The sequence below is a fragment of the Topomyia yanbarensis genome, chromosome 1, assembly GCF_030247195.1.
Source record: "Topomyia yanbarensis strain Yona2022 chromosome 1, ASM3024719v1, whole genome shotgun sequence".
Taxonomy (NCBI): domain Eukaryota; kingdom Metazoa; phylum Arthropoda; class Insecta; order Diptera; family Culicidae; genus Topomyia; species Topomyia yanbarensis.
In genome coordinates, this window is record NC_080670.1 from 179703713 (window position 1) to 179729935 (window position 26223).

A 26223-nucleotide genomic window follows, 5' to 3' on the forward strand; every position below is an offset into this window, starting at 1 on the left:
AGATTTCTTATTTCAACAGGCAACAACCGACCAAAGATGCTGCACGCAATCAAGCGCGGTGCGTCCGTCATCAAGGCGTCCATCCCGAAGATCAAGGACGTTAACGTGATCGACAAGTACTCGCGGGTCATCTTCCCGGTGAGCTTCGCTGCGTTCAACGCAGGCTACTGGATCTTCTACGTTCTGGAGTGACCTTCTGTGAACTAACCGGATTCGTAAGGCGTCGCCAGTAGCAACAGTAGCAGCGAAAGCAGAGGAGATCTAGTAGCCACTGAAATAAGTAATGGTGTGCGTGTGTATGTGATGTGTGCATCCCGGAAAGCAAACAACATAGCTCTCTAGCGAAATAGTCGAACTCAGCGTTTAGAGTTGCCCGTTGCACCGCACATAGTCGATATTAGGCCCCCCCGCCCGTCGCAGCTGAGTTCTAGCGAGTCACTCAAATCATGGATATTTGGCATCCGGTTAGTTCAGAGTTAGAAACAGAAACACCGCAAAAAGGTGAAACAAAAACAACCATTAGATACTCATTAAAATTATTAGAAAACTTAGGAGTGATCGTGGAATGATCGTGAAATGCGAAAGTAAAATTCGATACGTTCGAAGCAACTCTTTCATCAAAATCCTTAGCTTTAGATATAAGTAACAATGGAAGTCACTCAGTAGCTCAAATTTATGGTGAATAGGGGGTCGTACAGTGGTTGACAGCATTCATCTTAGGGGTGACATTGAGCATCTCGAAACAAAAGGTTTTTTGTATACAAGCTTGTATGAAAAAGTCGATTCGAATTGGTTGCATGATGTGGCCCCAGATTCAGTAGAAACTCGTATGTGAGGATATTATTTCTGTCAAGTTAAAAGTAATTTTGGATATGTGCTGGACCAATAAAATATCAGCTACGAAGACGTTTCAAAATTTATTAAGAAGCCAGTTTTTAAAAGCAAATGAGTAATTTTCATGAAAATGAAAATAAAATTTGTAGCACCCGCTACACTCTTCTTCGTCGTAGGAGTTTTCACGTTTGTCAAGCTTCATTTTGCAATTCTTGATTGTAACTATTCCCGATATAAAAATTATACCTACACACTGGAAGTAGTCGAAGGCGGAGACAGCACATGTGGATACGAAAAAATCTAACCTCAAATTCAGTACATTTAAAATATGTGAGGCAGAAAGAGAGACTTTGCGAGACGAACGATAAAATGAAACAGAAAAAAAAGAAAAAGATACCATCCATCCACAGGTCCCGTCCCAGGTCGAAGATGGTTTAACAGAGAATTAACGGAAGATGATGAGGCCACTGTATCCATTTTGTTGTTGTAATTTTGTTTTTTTTTCTGTTAGCCAATCCCACGCAGGGTTATCCGTAGTGTGTGCAGATTGTTTACAGTACGGACACGTAGGAGACTGATTGTCCTAAGTATAAAGTGTGGTCTGAGCACAGGTAGACCCAAGTCGCAGTGTTACGAAGGAAGAAATAGGGTGCTTCAACTACTTTCTCGCCACACAAATACCGTGGCTAATTCCTGGAAAGAAGTTCCGTACTGCGACATGAATTTTCGAAGTGTTATCCTGTATATGCGGAGACCAGGCAATCGAACCATGATTGCGTTAACTTATTAATATAAAAAGATATAAAAAGATCTTGACTCTAACGTTGTTATACTCAACAAAGTGTTTCATGTTATTACGTAAAACAAATTGTTCTGTGTAGCCGTAATAGTTAAATCCTTCCAATGCCACATTACGTTTATGGTGGGCAGAGCCGTAGTAGTGGTCTATTGGCGCCCTTGGCGGAATCTCAGTTTTGCACATCTTTGCTGTTGACTTTGGCACCTTTTCAGTTCGACTTTCAATGAAAATTTGTGTGAATGGAAATGTCACACTTAGCATGACTTATTTTATGAGTTATCCTCAATAAGTTTATAAAAAAAATCACGATTTTAGTGCTCTCCTCAGCCCGGCGTCCTTAGCCATTGCCAGCCCGGCCAGCTGCAAGCTACGGCTCTGTACAGGTGAAATGAAATTGCGGAAAGTGGCGGCATTTGAAGATAAGCTCAGAATTGTAATATCCTATCAATCAGGAATCAGAATATATTGGCTCAAATGGCACGTTCCCCGTACATAGTCGGGGATTTGTGCCTTGCCGTGTGTTTTCATCATTTCCTGAGTGGAAGGAAAGGACAAGGAGGTGTGGGGAAGTAGAATTGGAAGGGTGGGAAAAATAACAGCACAAAACAAAAATAAACAACAGGAAAGTTAAACTCACAAGTAGTTCAACTTGCCTGCGAATAAGCCTAAAGCTCTTTACCACATTGGATAAGAAACTTTAGTATGTCTCTGAGCTTCAGTCGACCAAACATGGTTTCGTCTATATAAGGACGGCTGAAGACTCGAAATCGCAATTGCGCTAGCGCTGGACAGTTGCATATCAGATGATATGAGGTTCCGTAGTCGGATTCACAAAGATCACATGAAAAAGACTCAGCGCGCTGAATAGTTGCCATGTGATAATTGAGTTTGCAGTGGCCGGTTAAAGCCCTGGTCAGCATGCCGCAGTGGAGCTTCGAAAAATGTAAGAGATTTTTCGAAACCACTGGGCATGGTTGTTCTAGAAACGCCTTTGTTTGGCGACACGTTTGTAGATTTCTCCAATAATTGCGGTGCTCGGACAAAGCCCAGGACCGTATTTTTTCCCTTATCCAACTTGTCGAAATTGGCAGGGCGGGCTCAGGACCAACGAAGTCAATCGCTGAACCTGCCCTGGCCAATTCGTCAGCCCATTCATTTCCAGTAATACCGCAATGTCCGGGCACCCAGACAAGGTAGATAGTGTTGACAATGCTTAGTTCTTCGATTTGGGTTCGGCACGCGATCACTAGCTTGGACCGGGATTTGTCTGAGCTAAGGGCCTTGATTGCAGCCTGACTATCGGAGCAGAAGTTTATAACTCTGCCGGACAAACTCAGTTTAAGGGCCGATTGCACCCCGCACATAATCGCAAAGATTTCTGCTTGGAATACAGTACAGTATCTACCTAGTGAGTGAGATTGTTCCAGTCTCATTTCACGACAGTAGACACCACCACCAGCACGTCCCTCCATCAGAGAACCGTCAGTGTAACAAACCACTTGCGTTTGTTGTTGTCTTTCCATAAAGCCAGACAACCACTCCTCTCGAGAGGGAATCTTAACATGGAATGTCCTGTAAGGAAAACTACAAGTGAGTGTAATATCGCTGGGAGCAAGAATATCTTCACCCCATGTAACCATTTGTGACCACAATCGTGTATGACTGGTAGCAAGATCAACATGATTACTGTTCCAAAGCCCAGTAACCTGCAGTCTGTATGCACATGATAGTGCTTCTTGTTTTAAGTGTATGTGTAATGGTTTGATATTTAGAAGTGCCTCAAGAGCAGCAGTCGGAGTCGTGGTGAAAGCACCAGTCAACGCCATGAGCGCCATTCTTTGCAGATGGTTTAGCTTTGACTGGACTGTCATCACCTCTCCCCTCTGCCACCACACAAGGCATCCGTATGACAGTATTAGACGTTCAATTGTCGTGTAAATCCAATAGATGTATTTAGGTTTGAGACCCCAGGTCTTTCCAAAAGTTCGTCTGCACTGCCCGAAGGCCATGCACGCTTTTTTGACTCTGAACTCAATGTGAGCAGACCAATTCAGTTTGGAATCCAATATGACTCCAACGTATTTGACTTGATCTGCACACAGTAGCTCAGAATCAAAGAACTGCAAGGGACGAACCCCGGTTGTAATTCGCTTCTTCGTGAAAAGAACCATTGAAGTTTTGCTTGGGTTAACTGATAATTTAACTTGTCGACACCACTGTTCGACAGCTCTTAATGCCTGTTGCATTAAGTCAAAGATTGTTCCGATGCAAAATCCAGTAATTAGTATTTGGTAATCGTCAGCAAACCCGTAGGTTGGAAATCCAAGCTCATTGAGTTTCTTCAACAAGCCGTCAGCTACTAAGTTCCATAACAAAGGTGACAGAACGCCGCCCTGAGGACAACCGCAAATACTCAACTTCCGTATCTCAGCCTGTCGCAGTGACGAGCAAAGCATGCGGTTACTAAGCATTGCGTTTATCCAACCTGAGATACATGCAGGTATCCCATGACCGCGCGTCGCTTCCAGAATAGACTGGAAGGACACATTGTCAAAAGCACCCTCAATATCTAGGAATACACCCAAGCTAGATTGCTTGAGCGAGAAGGCTTTCTCAATGTTGTAAACAACATCGTGAAGCAGAGTGATCGTGGATTTCCCACACTGATATGCATGTTGCATTTTGTGCAGAGGATATTCAACTAAACTAACGTTCCTGATGTGATGATCGATTATCCGTTCCAAAGCTTTCAGAAGAAAAGAACTTAAGCTGATAGGCCTAAAACTCTTGGCTTCTTCATAGCTTGAGCGCCCCCCTTTGGGAATAAATCTAACAGTTATTTCTCGCCATGCTTTCGGGATATACCCGGTAGCAAGACTGGAAAGCAAAATCTTTTTCAAGACATGTTTAAGAATATCAAATCCCTTTTGCAGTAGCACGGGAAGTATCCCATCTTTTCCGGGTGATTTGTATGGAGCAAAGCTGTCAACTGCCCACTTGACCGATTCAGTGGAAACCAATGTGCGTGCTAACGCCCACGAGTCCGAATCACCAGAATGAGATCTGTGAACGTTGATCAACTCCGGATCGATACAGCCTGGAAAGTGTGTGTCGAAGAGACAATTAAGAACATCTTTTTCGTCCGTCACATAAACACCATCTCTGGTTTTCAAGGAGTTCATCTGAAAATCATTCGATTTGGAGAGAATTTTATTTAATCTGCTAGCCTCGTTCAGACTAGAGACATTAGTGCATAGGCTTTGCCAGCCAGCCCGTTCTGCAGATCTAAGACATTTCTTATATGCACTACGAGCTGACCTGAAAGCCCTGGAGTCATCACGCTGACGCCGGTTCCAAGCTCTTCTTATAACTTTCTTCATTCTTTCAAGCTCAGCCCTCCACCAAGGGGTTCCCCTAGTCGATTTAACAGTACGAAGTGGACAAGCTTCTTCGTAGGATGCTAATATGAATGAGTTTGTCGTATCCACGACGTCATCTAAGTCGTCTAGTTGACTAATTGTTGGAAAATATCCATGAAATTTAGTCGCTAAGTTTTCCAAAAAGAGGTCCCAGTTTGTAGACTTAGGATTACGATATGTCACCACATTGAAGGTGACATCGAAATGCTCTAAAAATATATATTTATGATCGGATAGAGACGGTTCAGTTTCATTTGGAACCTGCCAATTTCCCAGTTCATGCAAAATTCTATCAGAGCAAAGTGTTATGTCTAACACCTCCTCCCTCCCAGACCTCGCAAAAGTTGGTCGGTTTCCCACATTCAGAATATGGAGATTTGTACTACTTATGTACTCCATCAGTTCAGAGCCTCTCAGATTGATGTCTGAGCTGCCCCAAATGATGTGATGAGCATTCGCATCACTGCCGATAATGAGCGGAAGCCCATTTCTGCTACAATATGATACAACGCTTTTGAAATCATCAGAAGGAGATGATTCGTTATGCGGTAGGTATGCTGAACAATATATATATTTTTTGTCTACGTTTTCGACAGTCAATGTAACTGTGACAACACAGATATCGCGAGTTGTGAGCTCCGATATGAGACACGCGTCAATAGCCTTATTTGCAAGAATGCAAGCACGAGGCATTTCACGTGGGTTAGTCATGCCTGTCTTGTTGTAAGCAATGAAGGCAGTGTTAAGTAACTTTCCAAAATAGAAGTTTCCTTTATGGAAATACGGTTCTTGAACCAATGCTATGGAGGCTTTACCTTCCTGCATGAGTCGAGATAAATTCATAGTTGCTGTACGTTTATGTTGGAGATTGACTTGTGCTATTCTAACCATTTTTGATTAGAGAACTGTACATTTCATCTCCAACACAAATTGCACAACAACTAGAGGACACCAAGCGAGTTGGGATGTTAACGCATTTAGCGAGCCATATCAGGTTTAAATGGGACATGATCATTTGATTCCCACGATTTGCGAAGAAAATAATGGTCCACTGTGTCAGAGATTCGCATAACACAGCAAGGGCAAAACCCAAAATGCTCCGTGCGCGACTGGCATATTTTAGACCCTCCAGTCATTAAGTCCTCGGCACGGAACTACACCTTGACTTAGAGTCTCCTACTTTCAGTCGCCTCCTACTACATGGGAGCAGGACTCCAGTGGCTCAATTCTAGGCCGGATACCACACGGCCTCTGGGCAGGTTCATCTGTACACATCGAAATTTGATAATCGAAACTCAACAAAACTTCACCGAAGTACCATCAGCCGAGAGTCTCTGCAAACCCCCAGCCAACAAAAATTCGGCAAAATTAAGTGGATCATCGGTGAAAAAAATCGGTGTGTAGAGTGAACGTTCCGCTGCGTAATGCAGCATACTGGGGAGTTCGCCCAACTCTTCCCAGGCTCCGTTCGCCATTGAGAATGTTTTAAACCCCCTCAACAATTTTACCCATAGCACGGGTCGCATGACACTATGGAATTGGGGTTCCCTGTTTGGTAGATTTTTACCACTGAAACAGGTAGTCCGTAGTGTAATTCTTAGCCGGTTAAAACAACCACTACCGACACTACACGGCTTATCTAGGCTGTTCGGTGAAAGAAGCTGACATTGAAGAACAGCTTCCATATTTAGATGGGCGAACAGCCGCAGAAGGAAGGAAGGAAGGAAGGATAACGGGAGGAGAGGGATTTGGGCTAAGCGCTTATTTAAAGGCGGCGCTGGCTCGCCTTGTCAGGGCTGCTTTAGGGCATGTGGTATTTAGGCCTAGGACGTATAGGGCCCACTACCTCGTCCTACCACACCTGCAGTCAGCCCCCGCTGCTGGTTCGGGTCGCGAATCACAACTAGTTGCTATCGCGATTAAGCATTATCCACCACCTATGACCCGCCCGGTTGCTTGCAGCTCAGCTTCCCACGTAGCGTTCCTCCACCACCACGGGGCCCGGGCTGCAAAGCAAACATTACTGGCGTCTAGATGCCCGCCCACAAAGTTGAGATCGACGGTGCGGTCATCATTTCGAGTTCGTCTGGCGTAGATCTACTGAAGCAAGGGGTTTACTGTTGCAAGGACCACTTGCTTTTTTCAATTTGAAGTTTTCGTGTAGTGCAATTCAAACACGTTCGATATTTATTTTTTTATCCGATCCACATTTGAGAACAACACATTGTGAATAAATTTGAATGGAACTGACTGGGCCGTAGCGTGGTTTTCTGGTGATGGAGTCTCAGTTTTGCACCACTTTGGTTTTTACATTGGCTATTTTTTCAGTTCGTTTTTCGAACAATAATTTAGTGAGTATCTGGAAATGGCTTATTTATTTCTAATTAATTTGTGTCAAGGTTTCAGCGCCCTTGGCGGGGGCCAACCACATGCTACGGGTCTGATGGTGGAACCGAATAACTTCTTACTTACATTACGTTTAAGGCTGGAGCCTTGTTGTCTCTTGCTGTATGCAGAAGCCGTCTCCACTCCACTCGGTCCATTGCTGCTTGTCGTCAGCCTCGCAGTCTTCGAAGGGTCCGCAGGTCGTCCTCTATCTGGTCGATCTACCGTGCTCACTGTGCGCCCCCTTTTCTTGTTCCTTTAAGGTCGCACTCAAGAACCATCTTCACCGGGTTGTCGTCCGACTTTCTTACGACGCGTCCAACCAACCGCAAACGTCCTACTTTTGCGGCTTACGCGACGGATGGTTCTTCCAGCAGCTGTTGCAACTCATGGTTCATTCGCCTGTGCCACGTTCCGTCTTCCATCTGCACGCCACTATAGATGGTAAGCGACACCTTTCGTTCGAAAACTACAAGGGCGCGTTGGTCCTCCACGAGCATTGTCCAGGTCTCGTAGCCGTAGAGGACCACCGATCTACTCAGCGTCTTGTAGATAATCAACTTCGTGCGGCGGCGACCCGAGCGTCCTCCGGAGTCCAAATAAGAGACGTCTCTGAATTTTTCTGCTGGTATCATTGTCGGTGGTTACCAGTGAGCCCAAATACACGAATTCGTCGATCATCTCGATTTCGTCACCGTCAATCCGAACTCGGGATGGGATGTTCATATTGTCGTCGGCAGAACCTATTCCTCTCATGTATTTTGTCTTCGAAACGTTGATGGCAAGTCCAATCCTGCTGGCTTCAGCTTTCAGTCTGATGTACGTTTCCGACATCGCCTCAAAGTTCCGTGCCATTATGTCAATGTCGTCGGCGAAGCCAAGAAGATGGACGGATTTCCTGAAGATCGTACTACTCGTGTCGGGGATAGAGCTCTCCTTATTACACCTTTTAACGCAACGTTGAACAGCAGGCACGATAGACCATCATCTTGCCGTAACCCTCTTCGAAATTCAAAGGGACTCGAGAGTGTCCCTGATACTCGAACATCGCACAGCACCCGATCCATCGACGCTTTGACAAATCGTGTTAGCTTAGCGCGATAACCCATGAATCCCGCTTGGTAGTGCCCCACGAACTTGCAAATGGTGGCAATCGGCGGCAAAGAATTTGGGAGAGGACATATTGTAGGCGGCGTTAAGTAGTGTGATCGCGCGATAGTTGCAGCAATCCAACTTGTCACCCTTTTTGTAGATTGGTCAAACGACACCCTACATCCACTCCTCCGGAAGAATCTTCTCCTCCCAAATTTTGGCGATTACCCAGTGCAGCGCTCTAGCCAGTGTTTCACCACCGTATTTTAATAGCTCGCTGGGTAGTTGATCTACACCTGCAGCTTTGTTGTTTTTCAGCCGACCGATCTCCTCCTTGACTTCTTAGAGATCAGGGGCCGGTAGCATGTCGCCTTCTGCGCGTGTTCCAAGATCCGTTGCATTACCGCCTTCGTCCTCTGCTACTTCACCGTTGAGGTGCTCGTCATAGTACTGCTTCCACCTCTCAATCACCTCACACTCGTTCGTAAGAAGGTGGCCGTCTAAGTCCCTGCACATGACGGCTTGCGAAACGTAGCCTTTGCGCGAATTGTTCAGCTTCTCGTAGAACTTCCGTGTGTTGTTTACGCGGTACAGTTGTTCCATCGCTTTGCGACCTCGTTCCTCCTGTTGGCGCTTCTTTCTCCGGAGGACCGAGGTTTGCCTGTTCCGTACTTGTTTTTATCGCTCCACATTCTGTCTCGTTCCGTGCTGCATTCTTCTCCTCCATTAACTGCTTACATTCATCATCGAACCAGTCGTTTCCTCGATTCGGAATCGCTGTACCTAGTGCCACTATAGCAGTACTTCCTATGGCGGAACGGATCTTCCTCCAGCCATCTTCATGAGTAGCTGCGTCCGGCTGTATGAACTTCAGCTTCATCTATACAGATTTCATGTCTTATCAAACGCTCTTATAGACGGTCCAAAATTGCAATCTCGGAAATCTACAACGACTGTACAGTAGAGTGATAGGAAAAAAATGACCCCTATCGACCCACCCCTGATTCAATTCCTAGTCCCACCAGGAGTACTTGCACCAAATTTGAAGCAAATCGAACAAGTCTAGCTACCTGACCAGCGTGCCTGAAGTTTGTATGGGAATTTTCAACGATTTACATTGGGAAAACCCACTCACTCGCATTTTTGCCGCTAGGTGGCATTGTATATATCTTATTATCACTGTAAGTAAAAATAAGAAAGATAATTTAATTGTCTACAACTTTGCCGAAGACTGCTAGTGAATTCGGCTTTGTTAAACGAAGTTATTAAACTTTTAGTAAGTAATGTTTGAGTCAGTTTTGCATGGGGCCTAGCAGTACATGGTTGTGTACCAGTACTCGATTCGCGCGAACTAAACATTTTTGTGAAATAATCATAAGATTTAGCTCTATGGTATGTTCAGAAGAATTATAGTAAATAATACGGGCCATGTTTTGGTTAGATTATTTTAGTTCCACATTTTACCACATAGAGGGCGCTAACACTAACTTTTCAACGGAAAGAGATAGAAATTAGGTGTCTTCTACAAAGTTGTAGAAGAGGCATTTTGCAATAATTCTTCCGAACATCGTGATATTCTATCTCTCTTCTATGAAAAGTTAGTGTTGGCGCCCTCTACGCGGTCACATTTGGAACTAACATTTTCCAACCAAAATATAACTCGTATTATGTCTTATTATTCTTCTCAACATACTATTGGGCTAAACCTATCGATTATTTCACAAAAATTCATAGTTCGTGGGAATTGAGTACTGATACACAACCATGCACTGCTAGGCCCCATGCAAAACTGACTCAGACATCACTTCGTTAAAAGTTTAATAACTTCTTTCAGCAAAGCCGGATTGTCTAGCAGTCTTCGACAAAGTTGTAGACAATTAAATTATCTTTCTTATTTTCACTTACAGTGATAATGCGATACATGCAGTGCCGCCTAGCGACAAAAATGCGAGTTAGTAGGTTTTCTCCAGGTAAATCTACCCAAAATGGAGTCGCCGCAGTTCTCTTTCCAGAGTTTTTCTAATTTCATCCACCAAAGCATTCATTTGCTACATGCGGACAAATTAAAGGCAGAAGGTGGCATATTTTCCATTGTCAAGCATAATTGAACTACGTAGTTTACAAAATTCACTTTGCTATTGAAATCGAAACAATCTGAGTGACTGCACTGTAGCGAACGAATTAACGACGGGGCACACGAACGAAAAATTCCATTCAGCGCGGCTGACATGAATTGATTTTCGTTCCTCTTTCAAGCTTACACGGGGATGTCAATGTATTTGAGCTCTGACTACAAGACACTGAAAAACCATCATCAATATGGGTATCTCCCCTGCAAAAGACACCCATATTGATAATGGTTTTACTGTTTTGTGGCAACCGGAAGCTACCATCCTAGAGTTCAAAATGGCGTCAATCATCTATTATCGTCATCTACTGACTACCCCGCTTTCTAACGATACCCATATTGATCTTTTTTTATTGTGTTGTGATAACCAGAAGCTATCATTTTGGATTTCAATATCACATAATTATAATAAATAACTATGAACTTTTAAAATATCCGGGTGAGTCATTTTATATTTTCGGTGAGGTGACTTAAAAATTACGATTTTAGAAGGCACCTTAGCAGTATGGCCACTTTTGAATGAGGGCAGGTCCGTAGATTTTGAGTTCACCCCTGAGAATCCATTTTTTGAGGAATTATTACACGTGAATTTAGATTTTTTTTAAATTTTTGATCCCAATTGATTAAGCGTTTTGCCATCTTGAAATTAGTTTTTAACTTTTAACTTTTTTAGAGCTGGTTTGGAGCCCTGGAGCGTACAAGAATCATGCAAGCATTTTTAACACTGAATGCGAAAAGAACATATCGTCGCTGTTGTGCTATCTTATGACAAACGCCATTTTGGGGTAAACTGAGTTAGATATGCCACATCACTTGTCAAAAAAATCTCTACAAAGTGGCGTTTTCAGAATTGTGACATTCTGCTTGGTTACTGAGATATAGCGAGAAACGTGCTGAAATTTTTTTAATTTTTTGCTTCAAATGACTATGTCTGAGGATTGGCTCAAATTATCGTGATGCATAAGACGTTTCTATGTGTAAAACTATCTTAGAAAAACAATGGCATAATCATTTTCAAAACAAAAATACACGAATTGTAAAAAAATGCAGTTTTAGTTTTAAAATGGGAATTTGGCATATTTGGCAGCACTGTAACCAAAAATATTATTTTTTCTAGATTCCCTGACTAATTTTCTTCAAAATGCATTTCACCGATTGTTTATATACCAAATGAAGCCAAAGATATGAATAAAAGTTTATAATTGATGCGTTTTTTTCTATGGAAAATTTTCCATGCACGATTATGACACGCCATACAAATTTTATCATCAATACACAGCTATGACAAGTGTAATTGAGACTTTTGTTTACATTTTTAGTAAAAACTCGCAATATAGTGAACCGAACTAATATTTGAAAGATTAATACAGAACAGATAGAAGCATCAATTGTCTTTTTTGAATTGTTTGAATCATTTATAAGTTTCAAGATATTCAATCTCAAACTTTAAAAATAGTTTTTTTTTCTAGAAATGTGCTAAATGGCGCTTATCATAAGATAGCACAACAGCGACGAGCTGTGATGTCGAAATTCGATAGCTTATATATGCGAGAAACCGTAAATATGAATGTTCCATTTGTGGGAATTAATTGACTTTAGAAATTTACGATCTTTAAAAAATAATAGATCAACAACATGAACGGCAGATCCTGGCTAGCCAACATATTACGAATATGAACGTTGAGTGGTCTAGCTCGGACTTTTAAGGAATCTTCTGACCAAACAACATGCTCGATGTCTTGGTAACCATTACCACACACGCATAGTTTACTGTCGGTGATCCCAATATGAAAGAGATGTGCATTGTGTGTATAGCCAGCGAACGTAAATGATTCTTCAAGAATTTCATGGACTTGTATTTTATACAGAACGAGTACACTGAACAGATATCGTTTTCGGGCAATACGCAACAACGCTACTGTATTCGTTCCACGTTGATAATATGAGTGTTTGCAGCTGAACCGAAACAGTAGCTCCCATACTCAGTTACAGAGAGTATAGTTTTTTGATTTAACCTTTGTAAGTTTACTTGGTAAATACCATGCCAAAATCAAATTAATGTGCGAAACAACAAATTATACGAATAGTTATTGAAAATCACACGAATTTATATGAATAGTTACTGACAATGAACTGTGAAGTTTATTCGAGATAACAATTGCTAAAGACTCGTTTGACCACGACTACAGAAATTTTTTGACCACGACTACAGTAAATTTTCGCTATGCTAGTTGAATTTTCGCGGAAACCGGCGTAGGAAAATCATTCGTAACCTTTACTTTGCGAAAGGTAAATTAAATTTTGATAACAAGCCGTTAACCTTCACCAAATAGTATGGGTGTAGTAGAATTCAATCGGCCGATACGAATTGTGGTCGAAAGCTGGTTGTATATGAATAACAATCAATGTTACTTGTCCCCAGTCCCGTGGATCAATGCTCAGAAATCAGTTATATGAATTCAATTATCGACTCGTTGCCGGATCAGACGATTCTTCAAAAATTGAGTTTGATTCTGTATGACCCAAGAGTATTATGTTGGCATGACACTAGTACATCTGGGAATTCATCGTTAATTGTGAGTAAATTATGTAGTTCCTCGGAGGCCTAAAGTCTAAAGTTTATCGCATCGAATTACCTCGTGTGTTCGAAAAAAACTTGTTCGAAAAAATCTAATCATCGTTTCGTTGGCATAACAGTTTCTGCCTAAGGTTATGTTTCAATTGTGAGCGAAAAAGACTCACCCGCCCCTATTACTCGAGTGCGGGTTCTGAACCAACGGCATACAGGTTCACAACTGAACTGAACTTTAGTTATTTTCTCTTCCTGCCAACTAGCTAAATGCCCGGCCTGCTGTAGTCTGCCGTACTTCGTAAGCCTTGTGATATCAGCATATTTGCATATAAGTTGATAATCTATTTCCTTCAACGATCACTCCTCACATTCGAACAGAGCAACAGGGAGTACCAGCGATATGCATGGAGAAAGTGTTGGGCGTGTCCATAGGCTGCGAGACTTCAGCTGAATACGCAAATCGTAGAAGATGCCATTGGGTTTGTTCCAGTACCAGGAGAAACTGGAACTACTCCGGAGCAAACAGGTAGAAAAACGTTCCTGTACTCTCTTCTCTTTTTTCTTCATCTGGTAGCAAACCGGAGAAAGTATTTTTCGCTCCTGTTTGATCCGGAGTAACTTCCGTGTACTGGAACTAACCTATTTGCAGCCGCAAACCGCTTTTTATCTCACCGTTGATTTCGTTATCACATGTCCTCAGGGCCGCCGAGAGGGGGGGGGGGACCGGGGTGTTTCCCCCGGGCCCGGAGTTTTGAAGGGGGCCCGGATTTTTAATAGAAACTAAAATTTTGACAAATACTTTTTCGACAAAAATTTATTTGAGAATACAATTAAAAATTCAATATCTTGTGTATGAGATAACTAGAATAGCGAAAATTCTAAACTACTGCATATTTGATATCAACTATGTTTATACAAACCTAATTCTCGTATCGAAACAAGATCAGACTCGAGCGGGCGTAGCGGAATTTGTACATTGAATGTCATGTACGCAGCTCACCTGGGTTCGAATCCCAACCCCGCACACAGGAATAGAGATTTGTTATAGGAAAATTCTTAACCTGAATGAAGAAGCGAATGACCTTAAGCTTAAAATGTCTATAATCGAAACAAAAATATGATCAGACTTGTAAGGGTTAAACAATTAAATGGTTTGATTAGAAGTCATGAGGTTGTCTTCAAATTTCGCCAATCTGAAATCGATTTTTTTGATTTATTAAATTTCCAATCTTCGAAAGCGCTGGATTAGTATCGAAAGTAATTATTGAAAGAAAAAAACCCTGCTTAGGGTTGCCACGCCGGTTTTCGGAGGCGAATTCCTTCGTTCAGGTAAATCCGAATTCGCCCGGAAGAATCCATTGGATTATTTTGCAATTTTGCGTGCAGGCCCTAATTGTTAAGGAGGGCCCCTCTTGGCGTTGACAAATATTTTAAAAGAGCCATTTGGGTTTACTTTACCCCATTGAACTTTCGCTTCAATGGATTAATGTTCCTCACAAAGATTCTCGAAAGAAACTGAAGTGTGATTTCACACCCCGTGTTTGTTTATTGAGGAACAGAGCAAAGCTCGGGTTATCCTTCACAGCGAGAGTGGCTGGTGCTCTTGGATTCTTTGTGAATATCCGAGAAAACCGAGTAAAATCGAGTCCAACTAAATCAACAAAACTATAAACAAATGCAAAAACATGCAACTAAATGTGAACGGCACAGAAAGAGGGAGTGCTTTACCAAAACATTACACTCTACGGTGAATGTGAAGAAAATAAGATATTTTTGCTCCTAGCGCTACGAGGTACATAATAAATAAAACAGTGCATATTTATTTGTTTTTAAGCGTTTCATACAATAAAAAGCAATAGAAGCGCTCCAAAATTCTGTCGAGTGATCACTTTAATTCGAAATTCTAATTGATTTCAACGCATACCCATGTGTCTCTTGAAGTCTATCCCCTGCTCAGTAAAATTCCGCTGGTCAAAGTATCACTAGAGGCGGTAACCCTACCTCTATTTGAGAGCTCAATTGGTCAAATGAGTCGTCGAAAACTCTTGATATACCAAAAGAATTCGAAATTAATCCAAAAATTTAAATTTAAAATTTAATATATTTGGTTTGCCATTCATTGATACACAATCTCTAAAAATCATATTCCGATACGAGATTATACCGAAACATTTTTGTAAAAGGGTCATACTCAAATGACGTAGCTTTTTTCGGCGTGTGCCGTTCATCAAGCACCATTCCTCTATATTGGCTATATCATGTTGGAGCACAGTAAAATCGAGTCCTGAGGAAATTGAACGAAAGATATTCAGATCATCAGCGTAGAGTAGTTTTCCGGATCTTTTGCGGATGCAGAGATCATTGATAAACAAGAGAAAGATAAGTTGCCCTAAGTGACTTCCTTGAGGTACACCGGTTGGCGTTTCGAAGGCGCTTGAGTATGTGGTACCAATTCTAAAGAAAGCGGATCGTTGTAAGAATGCAGAGAGATGGATATCCATCCAGGAAAACCTAGTCCCTGCAGTTTCAAAACAGTAATGTCGTGGGAGAATGAAAGTAAAATATATTACCGCCACATGTTGATGCTTCTCGACAGTTGGAATTAGAAGACTTATGCACGTCATCATGTTCGAAGTGGAGAAACGTTTCTTTGACAAATCCCTGCTGACATACGTCAATTATGTTGGAAGAAGCAACGTACAAACCTTTCCAGAACTTTAGCCAGGCAGTTTACTAGCGACTTTCATATGTAGTTTTCAACATTGTGAGTGTTTCCAGCACCAATTCCCCCTAGCAAAGAGGCCAGGGATGGAAAAAATAAATACGTTTTGCAATTCTTTCAAATACGGCCTTTTATCGACATTTTCATTATAACAGCAAATTGCGTACACAACAAGCCCCTTTCGTGACGAGTATAGTGTTAATAGTTTTGTTGGGAATTTTATATGTCATGGAGCATGAAGAGAAGATCTCTCAGTTCACAATCCTGCAGCTGCCAATGATTCTAAGAAGCATACGTTCAACTAAATTGCTAAATTGTGTTTGATTGATTTCGAAGAGATAATTTAACTCTGTTATTAAACTAAATCTACTAGTTAGCAGGATTAGCTAACTACTGTAGCAAGTTAAATCCGCATACAAAATCTTTTCGTTTTGGAGGAGTGAGCGTGAGATTTTGAACGTCGCTTCCTGAATGTAACGATTTTATTTTTATTTTTGAACTATTTCTAGAAAACATTCTTGTAAAATATTTTAAGGAGTGCTAACACACCAACACAAATAAAAGAATAATTCATGTTTTTGTAGGATTATGAATGTTTTCGAAACCAGCATAGCGTAAAATCCAACCACAACCCTTATTTGAAATTTGATCCATGTTACTGATTTTTTTTCATTTTTTTCCTACATTTACATTTTTATTTTGTTAAAATTTCATTGATCTATTTTTTCAAGTTGTGGATTGTATTTGTATTTCTACAATTGTAAGATTCTGCCTTTTTTATCTATTTGCATACTTTTATTTTATCCATCTTTTAACGTTCCTTACTTTTGCTTTTTTTTCTATTGCTATCACTATCACTTACTTTAATTTATAGTTTTTTCTCTGTTATTTAACTTCATTCGCAATTTTTCGCGAAAATTCTGCATTTTTTATTTTTTTCTTATTGTTTCATATTTTAATACCCTGCTTTTTTAATTATTTCTCTTGTCACTTCATCTAATTTTTAGAATTTGTCTATTTACCATATCTATTCTTGCCATAGCCTTTTTCTATTTCCTATTTTCTCATATTTTTTGCATTTCCAAAAGCAATTTTACTTATTCAAATTTATTCCAATTTGTCTTATTGTTTAATTTTTTACATTTCTCCTATTTTCCTTCTCATTTTCTAATTTTTAGCTTTCCGTTTATCGTAGTTTTATTTTTTCCCATTGTTAATTTAATATAATTTTATTTATTTTTTATACCTTTTTCTTAAGATTTAATTCGTTATTGTTATTTCTTCATGTTTTCCATTTAACCTACTTACAAAGTACTTCTTCTATTGACATCTTCCTTTACGTTAACATTGTATTTTTCTTTATTTTCCTAAAAAACCATTTGATTTATTTTCTTATCACTATGCTCACTTTTTCTTAATTTTACATTTAGTTCGTTGTTTGAATTTATTTCAAATTTCATTTCTAGTGGTTTTTCTATTCTTTAAATAATATCCATTTTATTAATTTTTTTCGTGTTAATATCTTCATTTTTGTGTTTCTATAGTATAGCACGTTGGCTTTTTTCTACTATTTTTTGTTTTCCATTTTGTCTGTTTGGTCCGTTTTTGTTCAATACTTCCAATTTCCTTTACTTTTTCGTCTTTTTATCATTTCAATTTTCCAGCTTTTCAAAATTTTCTAGTTCGTCCATTTTTTTTAATTTCTCTATAGTTATTTTATTCTTGTCTTTTATTTATAGGGGGACCCGGGGTTATTAAGACAGTGGGGGTAATTCGGACCCCCTCGATTTCTCAGAAAATAGCAAGACTATCAGACTATCGTATATATTCGTGGCACCGCTGTTCTGAAACATTAATTTTGACAGTTGAAGTTGATTCTCTGTACGTTGTAGAAAGGAGATGCAACGTGTTTCGTTGTTTTGTCATTCTCAAAACAAAAATCATTATAATGGAAAAAACCGTGATTAAAGCTACAAATAAAAGTGAAAAAATAAAAAATAAAAATAAGTGTTTTGGAAAGCTTGAGGTTCCTATTTTATGGAATAATTTTTGTTTGGGTGATATTTTCGAGACGCTCACCACTTTTGTGCGATATGAACGTACGGGGCTATTCGGACCCCCTATTCCGTCAATCACCGTTCAGCGGCTTGCGGCTGCGCATACCATTGCACACGCCACAGCAAAGAAACACATGGGCTGCCAATAGACAGTTGTGACACACCAGATTAAGTTTTTGTAAAGCAAGTTTTTTTTTGTTTCTTAAGGACTGTCTCTTGTATCTAATTCACAGGTAAACTTAATTCCATTGTAAAAAAAAATAAAGAAAAATGATGGTCTGAATTGCCCCGTAGGGAGGTCCGAATTACCCCTACATTGTAAAAGGATGAAAAAACGTAGAGGTTTGCAAATTGTCGACTAGCGCTGCCATTGAGTGGTGAAAATGAACCTTTTATGGCACCAAAATGTAGCTGAGGTTTCAAACTAACAATTAGAACTTTTGACCGGTAACTTTTTTCACATCTATCCACCTAAAAGGGCGATTTGCTTAAGTAGGTCCGAATAGCCCCGGGTTCCCCTACTCCTCTAGTTTTATGCATTCTTAGCGTTTTATTTATTTTTTCTTTTGCTTTAAATATGTTTTGTTTTTAATGTTAAATAAATTTTATTATTCTTGATTTATCGAGTTTTTCAGTTTTATGCATTTTTTATATTAATGTTCTCTATATTATTATTCTTTTTAGTAGTTTTTATTCATTTTCATTGATTCTAAAAAAAAAAAATTGAAAAACGATGTCATCTTTCGGTTTTTGAGCACTGAGATTGTTAAGTGTAGAAATATGGCAAATATTGTTGCCAAGTGTTGTGTTTGCCGGTTTCGGTTGTGTGTCCAGTGGCGCTATGCATGAAGAAAATAAACCAACTGTGAATATTGAGTGATATGGAGTGCAAAAGGGAGTATTTTTCTATGTTTTCTATATTGTATATGTTAACTATTTCTTAGCTCGATCTGATGTAAGATGATGACATGAATATGTGGTGTCGTGGAAGTTTTTTTTTCTAAGAAAAGAGCGGCGTTGGACATACGGTACGCAAGAGCTTCAGTCTTTTGTTTCTGCTTTACATACCATTTACACGATTCGTTGGTCTTCTGCCACCGGCACACCACGCCAAAAGTAGTTGCATGCCCGTTGATGGAAGTGTATGTGTCGTGTGAAGCGTACTTTGAGTGTTGCTAACAGCGTGGAATGAATCGTATTTTTTGCTTGGTCTTTCGGATTGCTGTGGTCTAGTACACGTGTGATGGTGTTGGTGCAACTGTGATTGGATCGAAGGAAAATTGGAGAGGGGTTGATGGAATGGACTGACGCTCTCTCATTTCGTGTGCATGCGTGCCCAGTTACTGCAACAGTGTTCAGTCCACGGATGCGAGAAATCAATCAGGTGTATTCGTGTGCGTAACGTGGAAGAGATGATAGAGAGAGTATGTCTATGTATGGATGTAGCTCGTGGTTAGATCATATCTTGAGCGTTTTTTCAGGGCGTCGTATCTGCAATGAGTTGCTCTCTTTGTTTGCTTTCTCTTCTGTTAATAATTCGGTCACTTTAACATTTATCCCTCAGCTCTTTGCATAATATGCTAGCTAAAACCACCGTCTTTCGATCTGTACTGTAAAATAAGTGAAAAGTGTTATAGTGACGCCGTAAAAATCGAAAGAGAAAGTATAAACGGAGAGTAGCTCATTGCAGGTGTGGCGTTTTGAGGGAACGCTCAAGATATCGGAGTGTGCTTGTTTATTGAGTGGTTTCTCCCATAAACCGAACTCTTACCGAGTGTGACAATATTGAGTGCGTGTTCGGGCTTGCAGTGAACACTTTTCGAGTTCTGTATGATTTTTGTACCATTTTTCCACGTAGGGTAGGTGTATGTACATGATGTTTCGGCTTATGTAAGGCGTTTTCCCAGAGCCCGCTCTGCTTCGAGCATGTACCATACCATAAGGGCCCCGTACACGAGGCGTTGGTAGTGTCATTGCTGAGCAGTAATGTCACTTTTAATGAACGTGTAAGGCGAGTAATGATGGAATTCCCATGCAATTCCAGTAATGACACTACTTAGTAATGATACTTTTATTGCGCGTGGAGGGTCCCTTATGGGTGGATATAAGTTTTCACTTTCTGCTGGAAGTTCTCGTGTGGGGTATACAGTGTCATTGTTCTTTCACAACAGTGTAATCGGATGTAAACCTTTACAATAAACCGATGAACAAGTTTCACTCTGTTGCCGATCTGTTCCTTTTACAGAAAAATCTCGCATTCATCTATCTTAATAGTAGTTTCAAAACTGTATCTGTATCTACAGTCTTGTTATACCGGAAGTAGTTGTTTTAATGCAAACTGCTATGTGGCAGAATGTGTACTTTCTTACCTCTCGACATTCTTAATAGAAACGGGACCATCCAAGACATGAGACGAGTTACTCTTTTTTTTTGGGCTACATTTGTTTTCCGTTTCTTATATTTAGCTCTCACATGTCTCCTGTCTCATGTCTCCACGCGAGTCTGGGACTGTTGATGACATTTGGTCCTTAGACCGGCGACGACTGGGTGCTGTCGGCATTCTGCCGACGGTAGTAGAATGGTAGGGAGCGAACAGATCTAATCAAGGAAGCACTACCGTAAACGTATCTGATCGGAAATCAGACGCAACAAGACTTTGATCTGACTAGTGTCGATGATCACCTGTCAATACAACTGAAAATGCGCCGCGTCTGTTTTTATTGATCTAATTTCAAGTTCCGTTGTTGCTGACCAGCCCGTGTATCAGGTTAACAATTTCTCGTATTCCTTTTCAATGGTTGTTATTATTACTGGTATACGTGTATTTTACAAATCATCCGATGCGTAAGATGGAAAATACCTTGATTTATAACATCTCGCGCTATCATGGCTCTTTGTCTGTATAACGTGTTATCACTCGGTAGTTTTCCACCAAATAAATATATCGTAAAGAAGAATGGTGATGAATGGATATAGCCAGGGGCATCGAAACAATATAGGGATGCACTGCACTGCCGCTGGAGGCGTGATTGTCCCATGTGTATAGGGATTCCCATAGCACATGGGACAGTTATGCTTCCAGCGGTAGTGCATCGGTCTGTCGTCTATACGTTGCGCATAGTGTGAGTGGAACCAATGCCAATACTCCACGCACACTTGGACCTCGCCGTCGCGTCCTATCTTTGTTCACCAGCACTGGTGCGTGCCGCGTAGGTACTCAGATGGGTCTGGTGCGAGGATGGGTGATTCGTGCTTTCTCTCATTGCATACTCGGACGAGAGTGTGCGTGCGTTCGTGGTTGACCCAGCGTAGTGGGCTGATGGGAACCGTTTTATTTCTCTTTCGCACTAGTGAATGAAAGAGGAGGTCGATGCGGGGCTCTCGTCGATTGTATATCTTGTCAAGGGCATTCTACAGAATGACACTTTGTAACAGCAGCGCATCAGTGAGTACCAACACACCCTCAGTTGGCTCTCACTGTCTTGCCATCTCCTTTGGTAGATTTCGCATACAGCGTTATAGATCGATCCGACCCGATGCGGTACCGTGCTCGAGCAGTGTTGTATTTGCGAGGGGGTGTTTACTCATAAAAATGCGGAATTTTTCATGAAAAATAGTAGCATTTATTTAAAATGAGTTAGGAACCCCTTTAATTGAAGATTTGTCTCAGGAACTCAACATGGGGGTTGGGTGTTTTTGGTATGGAATGTGTGTGCAGGGTTTGAAAGGGATCGGTTGGGTGGTTTTGGAATGACAGGTGGCAACACAAGTCGTGTTTTTCCGAAGACGTTGTACAGAAGGTTTCGTCACCGAGTCGTTTGTCGATGTTTTTACATGGAGGGATTGCAGCGTGTTGTTGGGGTGGTGTGCTGTGGTGTACAGGGGTTTCGATCTGTTCGCTTCACGCGGGGTTTTAGAGGGGATCGCAGAAAAGTGTTCTTTTTTCTCGCTGAAACCCTTACCCATCCTTAACCTTCCGGAAGTCGCGCTAGTGCACTGAGTACACGCTGCTCTGAAAATCTAGCGAAATCGTTTTAGTGCGCCAGCGGCTGCTCGTACAGTGGGCCATTTGCGCGACTTCCGGAGGGTTAATACAGTTTAATATTAATAAAAGCCCCTCTTACTACTAAATCATTATACATGTGCAATTCCAACTATCTAAAAAATAGTACTCGACGCAAGAAAAAAAAATAAAGACGCACTCAAATATCCTCTGTATAAGATTCCGCATTTTATTCAAACGATCGCCGGGTAAAATCAGCACCGACACGCTAGAAACCTCGAAAAAATCGTCGCGTGATTGAATATTATTAAAATATAAGCAGTGTTCCTTATAGCCGGCTATCCGGAGTTCAAGTTGCTTATTTTGCTAATCGTATTAATACAACAAATGATAAATTCCCCAAATTCTCGGCAGCCAGCTGCCCAGAGCAATTATTACATGATAACGCTATTGGCACACTTACTAACAACTCTCCCCTTCCCGTGATAGATGTGGAGATGCAGAGGATTCCTCGGTCTCTAGTAGCAACATGTATCGGACTAACATTCCTTCCTTTCCCAGAAGATCTGCATTCGGACGTGGCCGGCGTCGGTATTGATCAGCATGCATGGATCAATATAGATTGTACAATGTGGCTCATCGTGTTATTCCCAAGCATGTTGTTCCAATTAACATTTTACAACCTCATTTGGTTCTGGTCAATAACGGAGTAGCAACTACGGGCGATCTCTTATGCTTATGCTTATGCTATGCTTATGCTTATTTTCATTGATTCTAAAAAAATTTCCAACATTCTTATGGATTTTTTACTATTTTCACCATTTGTTCAATAATGTTCGACTTTTTTAATCTTCGCCATTTGTTTTTCTAGTTTCCTGCTTTCAATTGATAAAGGAAAGCAGGAAACTAGAAAAACAAATGGCGAAGATTAAAAAAGTCGAACATTATTGAACAAATGGTGAAATTTTATAGTTTGTTTTGGTTTTTCTCGATTAAACATTTCTTAACAATTGACATTAATTTGTTTATTTGGTTGATTTTGTTGTTTTTAGCTCTTTTGTACATTCTTTTAATATTTAGTTTTCCTATTGTTTTTTACCTTTTGCCGTTGATCGCCGTTTAGATATTTTTAATTTTTGTGATAACTACATCTTTAATCTTGCCATTTCCTTACTTTTATAAATACTATTAACAAAAATGGCGCTTTTAAAAGTCACCAAAACTGTCGAAGAGGTATTAAAAACTCCCAAAGTATAAAAAACTCTACGTTTTTTCCTTCATTGGCACTACAAACAACTAGAGCAAAAAAATGGTACATAAATATAAAATTTCACTACTATACATAATATCAGTGAACTCCAATGGATTTCAAACATTGACTTTTTTGTACTCAGGCAATACACATTGGTGGGGGCCCGTACGTTGGATCCCCCGGGCCCGTATTTTCTCTCTGCGGCCCTGCATGTCATTAATGTCACTGGTCTTCTAAGGTATATGAACTTGTCGACAACATCTTACCACGTCAATTTCTATCTCGGAATCAACACCCTGCTGACGACCTGGTTCTTTATCAACTACAATTTACTTTAGTTTAAAAATTGAATTTTATTTTTATTCGTATCTCTCTTAACAATACACGTAATTATATCGTTATTCAAGATATTGATTCAATATGCATGAAATGTTGATGTGTATGAAAAGTAGCCGCACTGTTTTTCATACCGTTTGAAAATATTATGAAGATTCTTCACTGGCAAAACAACAAATTAGAATTAGAATTACATATTGAGGTTAGGACTGGATCAAATTAGCTACGCGATTGTCTTTTCTTCTCTTCTCGCTAATCTGGCAGTTGATAGCGCTTGCTGATTTTTTGATCGTCAAGCCATCTTAATGCAGAATCTGGCTGATAATATCTTTTTACGAGGTCTGAAACTAACTATTTGAAATTTGACGTTTATTTGAAGCCAGGTTTGAACTGGAAATCGGGGTTTGTTCTAACCTGAAATATTTTCAGGTTCGCTTACCCCACCTCTGTTTGACGAGAACTATCCATTTTTTTTTTGAGGAACCAATCTAGGTTCTCAGTAAATAATCATGCGATCCTCCATTCAAGTAGTCAAAATCAACCAAATCTACCAGAAACAGGCGTAAAATAACAAAAACAAAAAGTGGAATATAACTTTCGAGATATAGAAATCTGTCAAGCAAATGTGATCAATAAGTGAGATGAGATGGAATATGCAGTACTCCTAGACAGCTTGAAACTGACCGCGCAGAAAGCATACAAAACATTTATGTATTACGTTATTTTATTGATAGTTGCTGGACATATAGTTTTATCTCATTGTATAATAGAAGCTGAATGTAAAACCACAATCGGCCAAAATCAAACTCCATTGGAACGCCAGATACCTATCTATCGTTGAATAGTAGCAGATTTTAAACAAACAAAAGGAAGAAAATGTTTCGCTGTTCAAGTTTATTTTTACTTTTATCGCGGGTTGACATTCATGCCGAGACTTATTTTACATATAGAATAATCATTAGCTGTCTAGCATCACATTTGTGTGTAGAAACGAAACCAGTTTAATCCCTCATTTAGTCATAAACTGGGAAGGAACTCTTGGATGCAAACAAATCAAACTTTAAATGTAGCCAGATATTGATTGTCTAATATAGTCAATCATTTACAATATGAGAGAATTGCAAAACATGGATGAGATATAGGTATATGGGAAAAAGGAAGCTAAAATAAACAGAATTAATGGTCTATCCACGAGTTCCGTCCCTGGTCATAATAAGTCGACAGATCATAGAACTAAACAAACCCCATTATATTAATGAGGCGAGAAATACTGTCTACTCTGCCAAAAAACTAGCAATGTTATTTAAATCATTTCACAAAATAAAAACACAAATTAAACCAGTACGGAATTGCATTTTTGTTACCACTGTTAACCGAACACGAACGTCAGATTAATCTAGAACCGATTAAATAACATTATCATTGGGGGAAACGAACAGGCCAAAATTTTAAACACGTACAAAAGTGTTGATTGTAAATGGTGTAGCAAAAGGACGTGTACGAGATTAATAAATGTAGAAGAATACTTTTCATAAAAACAAACGCACCAAATTCGAAAAAATCGATCATGCATCATTTAGAAAGAAAAACAAGAGATACTATAACAAAGTAGTAGAATAAATAATTAAGAGTCAGTGAACGGGAGTCCTTCAAACTGGTCGAAATAAGGGATGAAAGAGCAAACAAATAGACAAAATAAAGTTAATAATTCTTAGTAGCTAAAACATAAATATTAAAGAGACGAAAAAACACAAACCACAATGAATGAATACACAACCATGTCAACTAAACTAATTGCGATAGAGACAAAACGGTATATAAATGAAGTAATAGTTTTAATCGTATTGTGGATTACAATAAATGAAGTGATTGAATTTTAATAAATTGTGTTTATCAAGTCTTCGAAAAGTCCTTAATGCCAACTTTTTGCCTTTCTCAAATAGAAAGCTTATGCAATCCCTCTGAACATGGATAACCTAATCCCGGCCCGGAGGGCCGAGTGTTATGTACCATTCGACTCTGTTCGTCTAGCTACGTCGCGTACTACTCAACTGGTCCCCGGCGGTGAACCTAGTCTATACCGTCGGATAGTTCCCCGGTGGCTGAATGGCTCCCGAAACCCGATTTGTGGTTTCACGGCTACTTTCTAGCCAATGTTGCTACTTTTTTGGTCCCTTCGCCTCTTTCTCTGCAGCCCGGAGAGTATACGTGTAATTACACTGTTGCAGCGTCCCAGATATGCTGGTCGTGGCACATCTCTTCAACGATATTGTCAACTGTCACACCAGGCATGCCCCTAGAAATTTCTTCGAACCAAGGGCATTCGAAGACCATGTGCACGTTCACACACTCCGGGGTGACGAAGTGTTTCCAATCCGATGCAGGTACTTCCGGAAGCATCCGTGCCCGGACAAACAATGCATCAAATGAAAAAGACACTTCTCCATACTTCCTATGAACACAAGCTGATGAGTCCGGTGGGTCCACCTTCCTTTCTCCGCGTTTTCTCACTCTTGCAGCCACTTAGCCACCGAGTCCACTCGGACCAGTCTTCTTGTATTTTGTGCATTTCTCCGCTGGTAGCATTCCACGTCCTCAACCAGAGTAATGCGCTTGTCAAATTC

General features: G+C 40.3%; 2 protein-coding genes across 3 annotated transcripts in view; one reads left to right on the top strand and one right to left on the bottom strand.

Moving 5' to 3' along the window:
- LOC131683300 (gamma-aminobutyric acid receptor subunit beta-like) overlaps nt 1-2617 on the top strand; it is a 77762-nt gene extending 75145 nt beyond the window's left edge. For both annotated transcript variants that reach the window (XM_058965152.1, XM_058965142.1), the window contains exon 9: nt 20-2617. In XM_058965152.1, coding sequence (XP_058821135.1) covers nt 20-192 — 173 coding nt within the window. In that variant the 3' untranslated portion in view covers nt 193-2617. The remainder of the gene's footprint in view (nt 1-19) is intronic.
- Nucleotides 1-26223, bottom strand: part of LOC131683272 (gamma-aminobutyric acid receptor subunit alpha-6) — a 221155-nt gene that overhangs the window by 153239 nt on the left and 41693 nt on the right. The gene's annotated exons all lie outside the window — the stretch shown is intronic.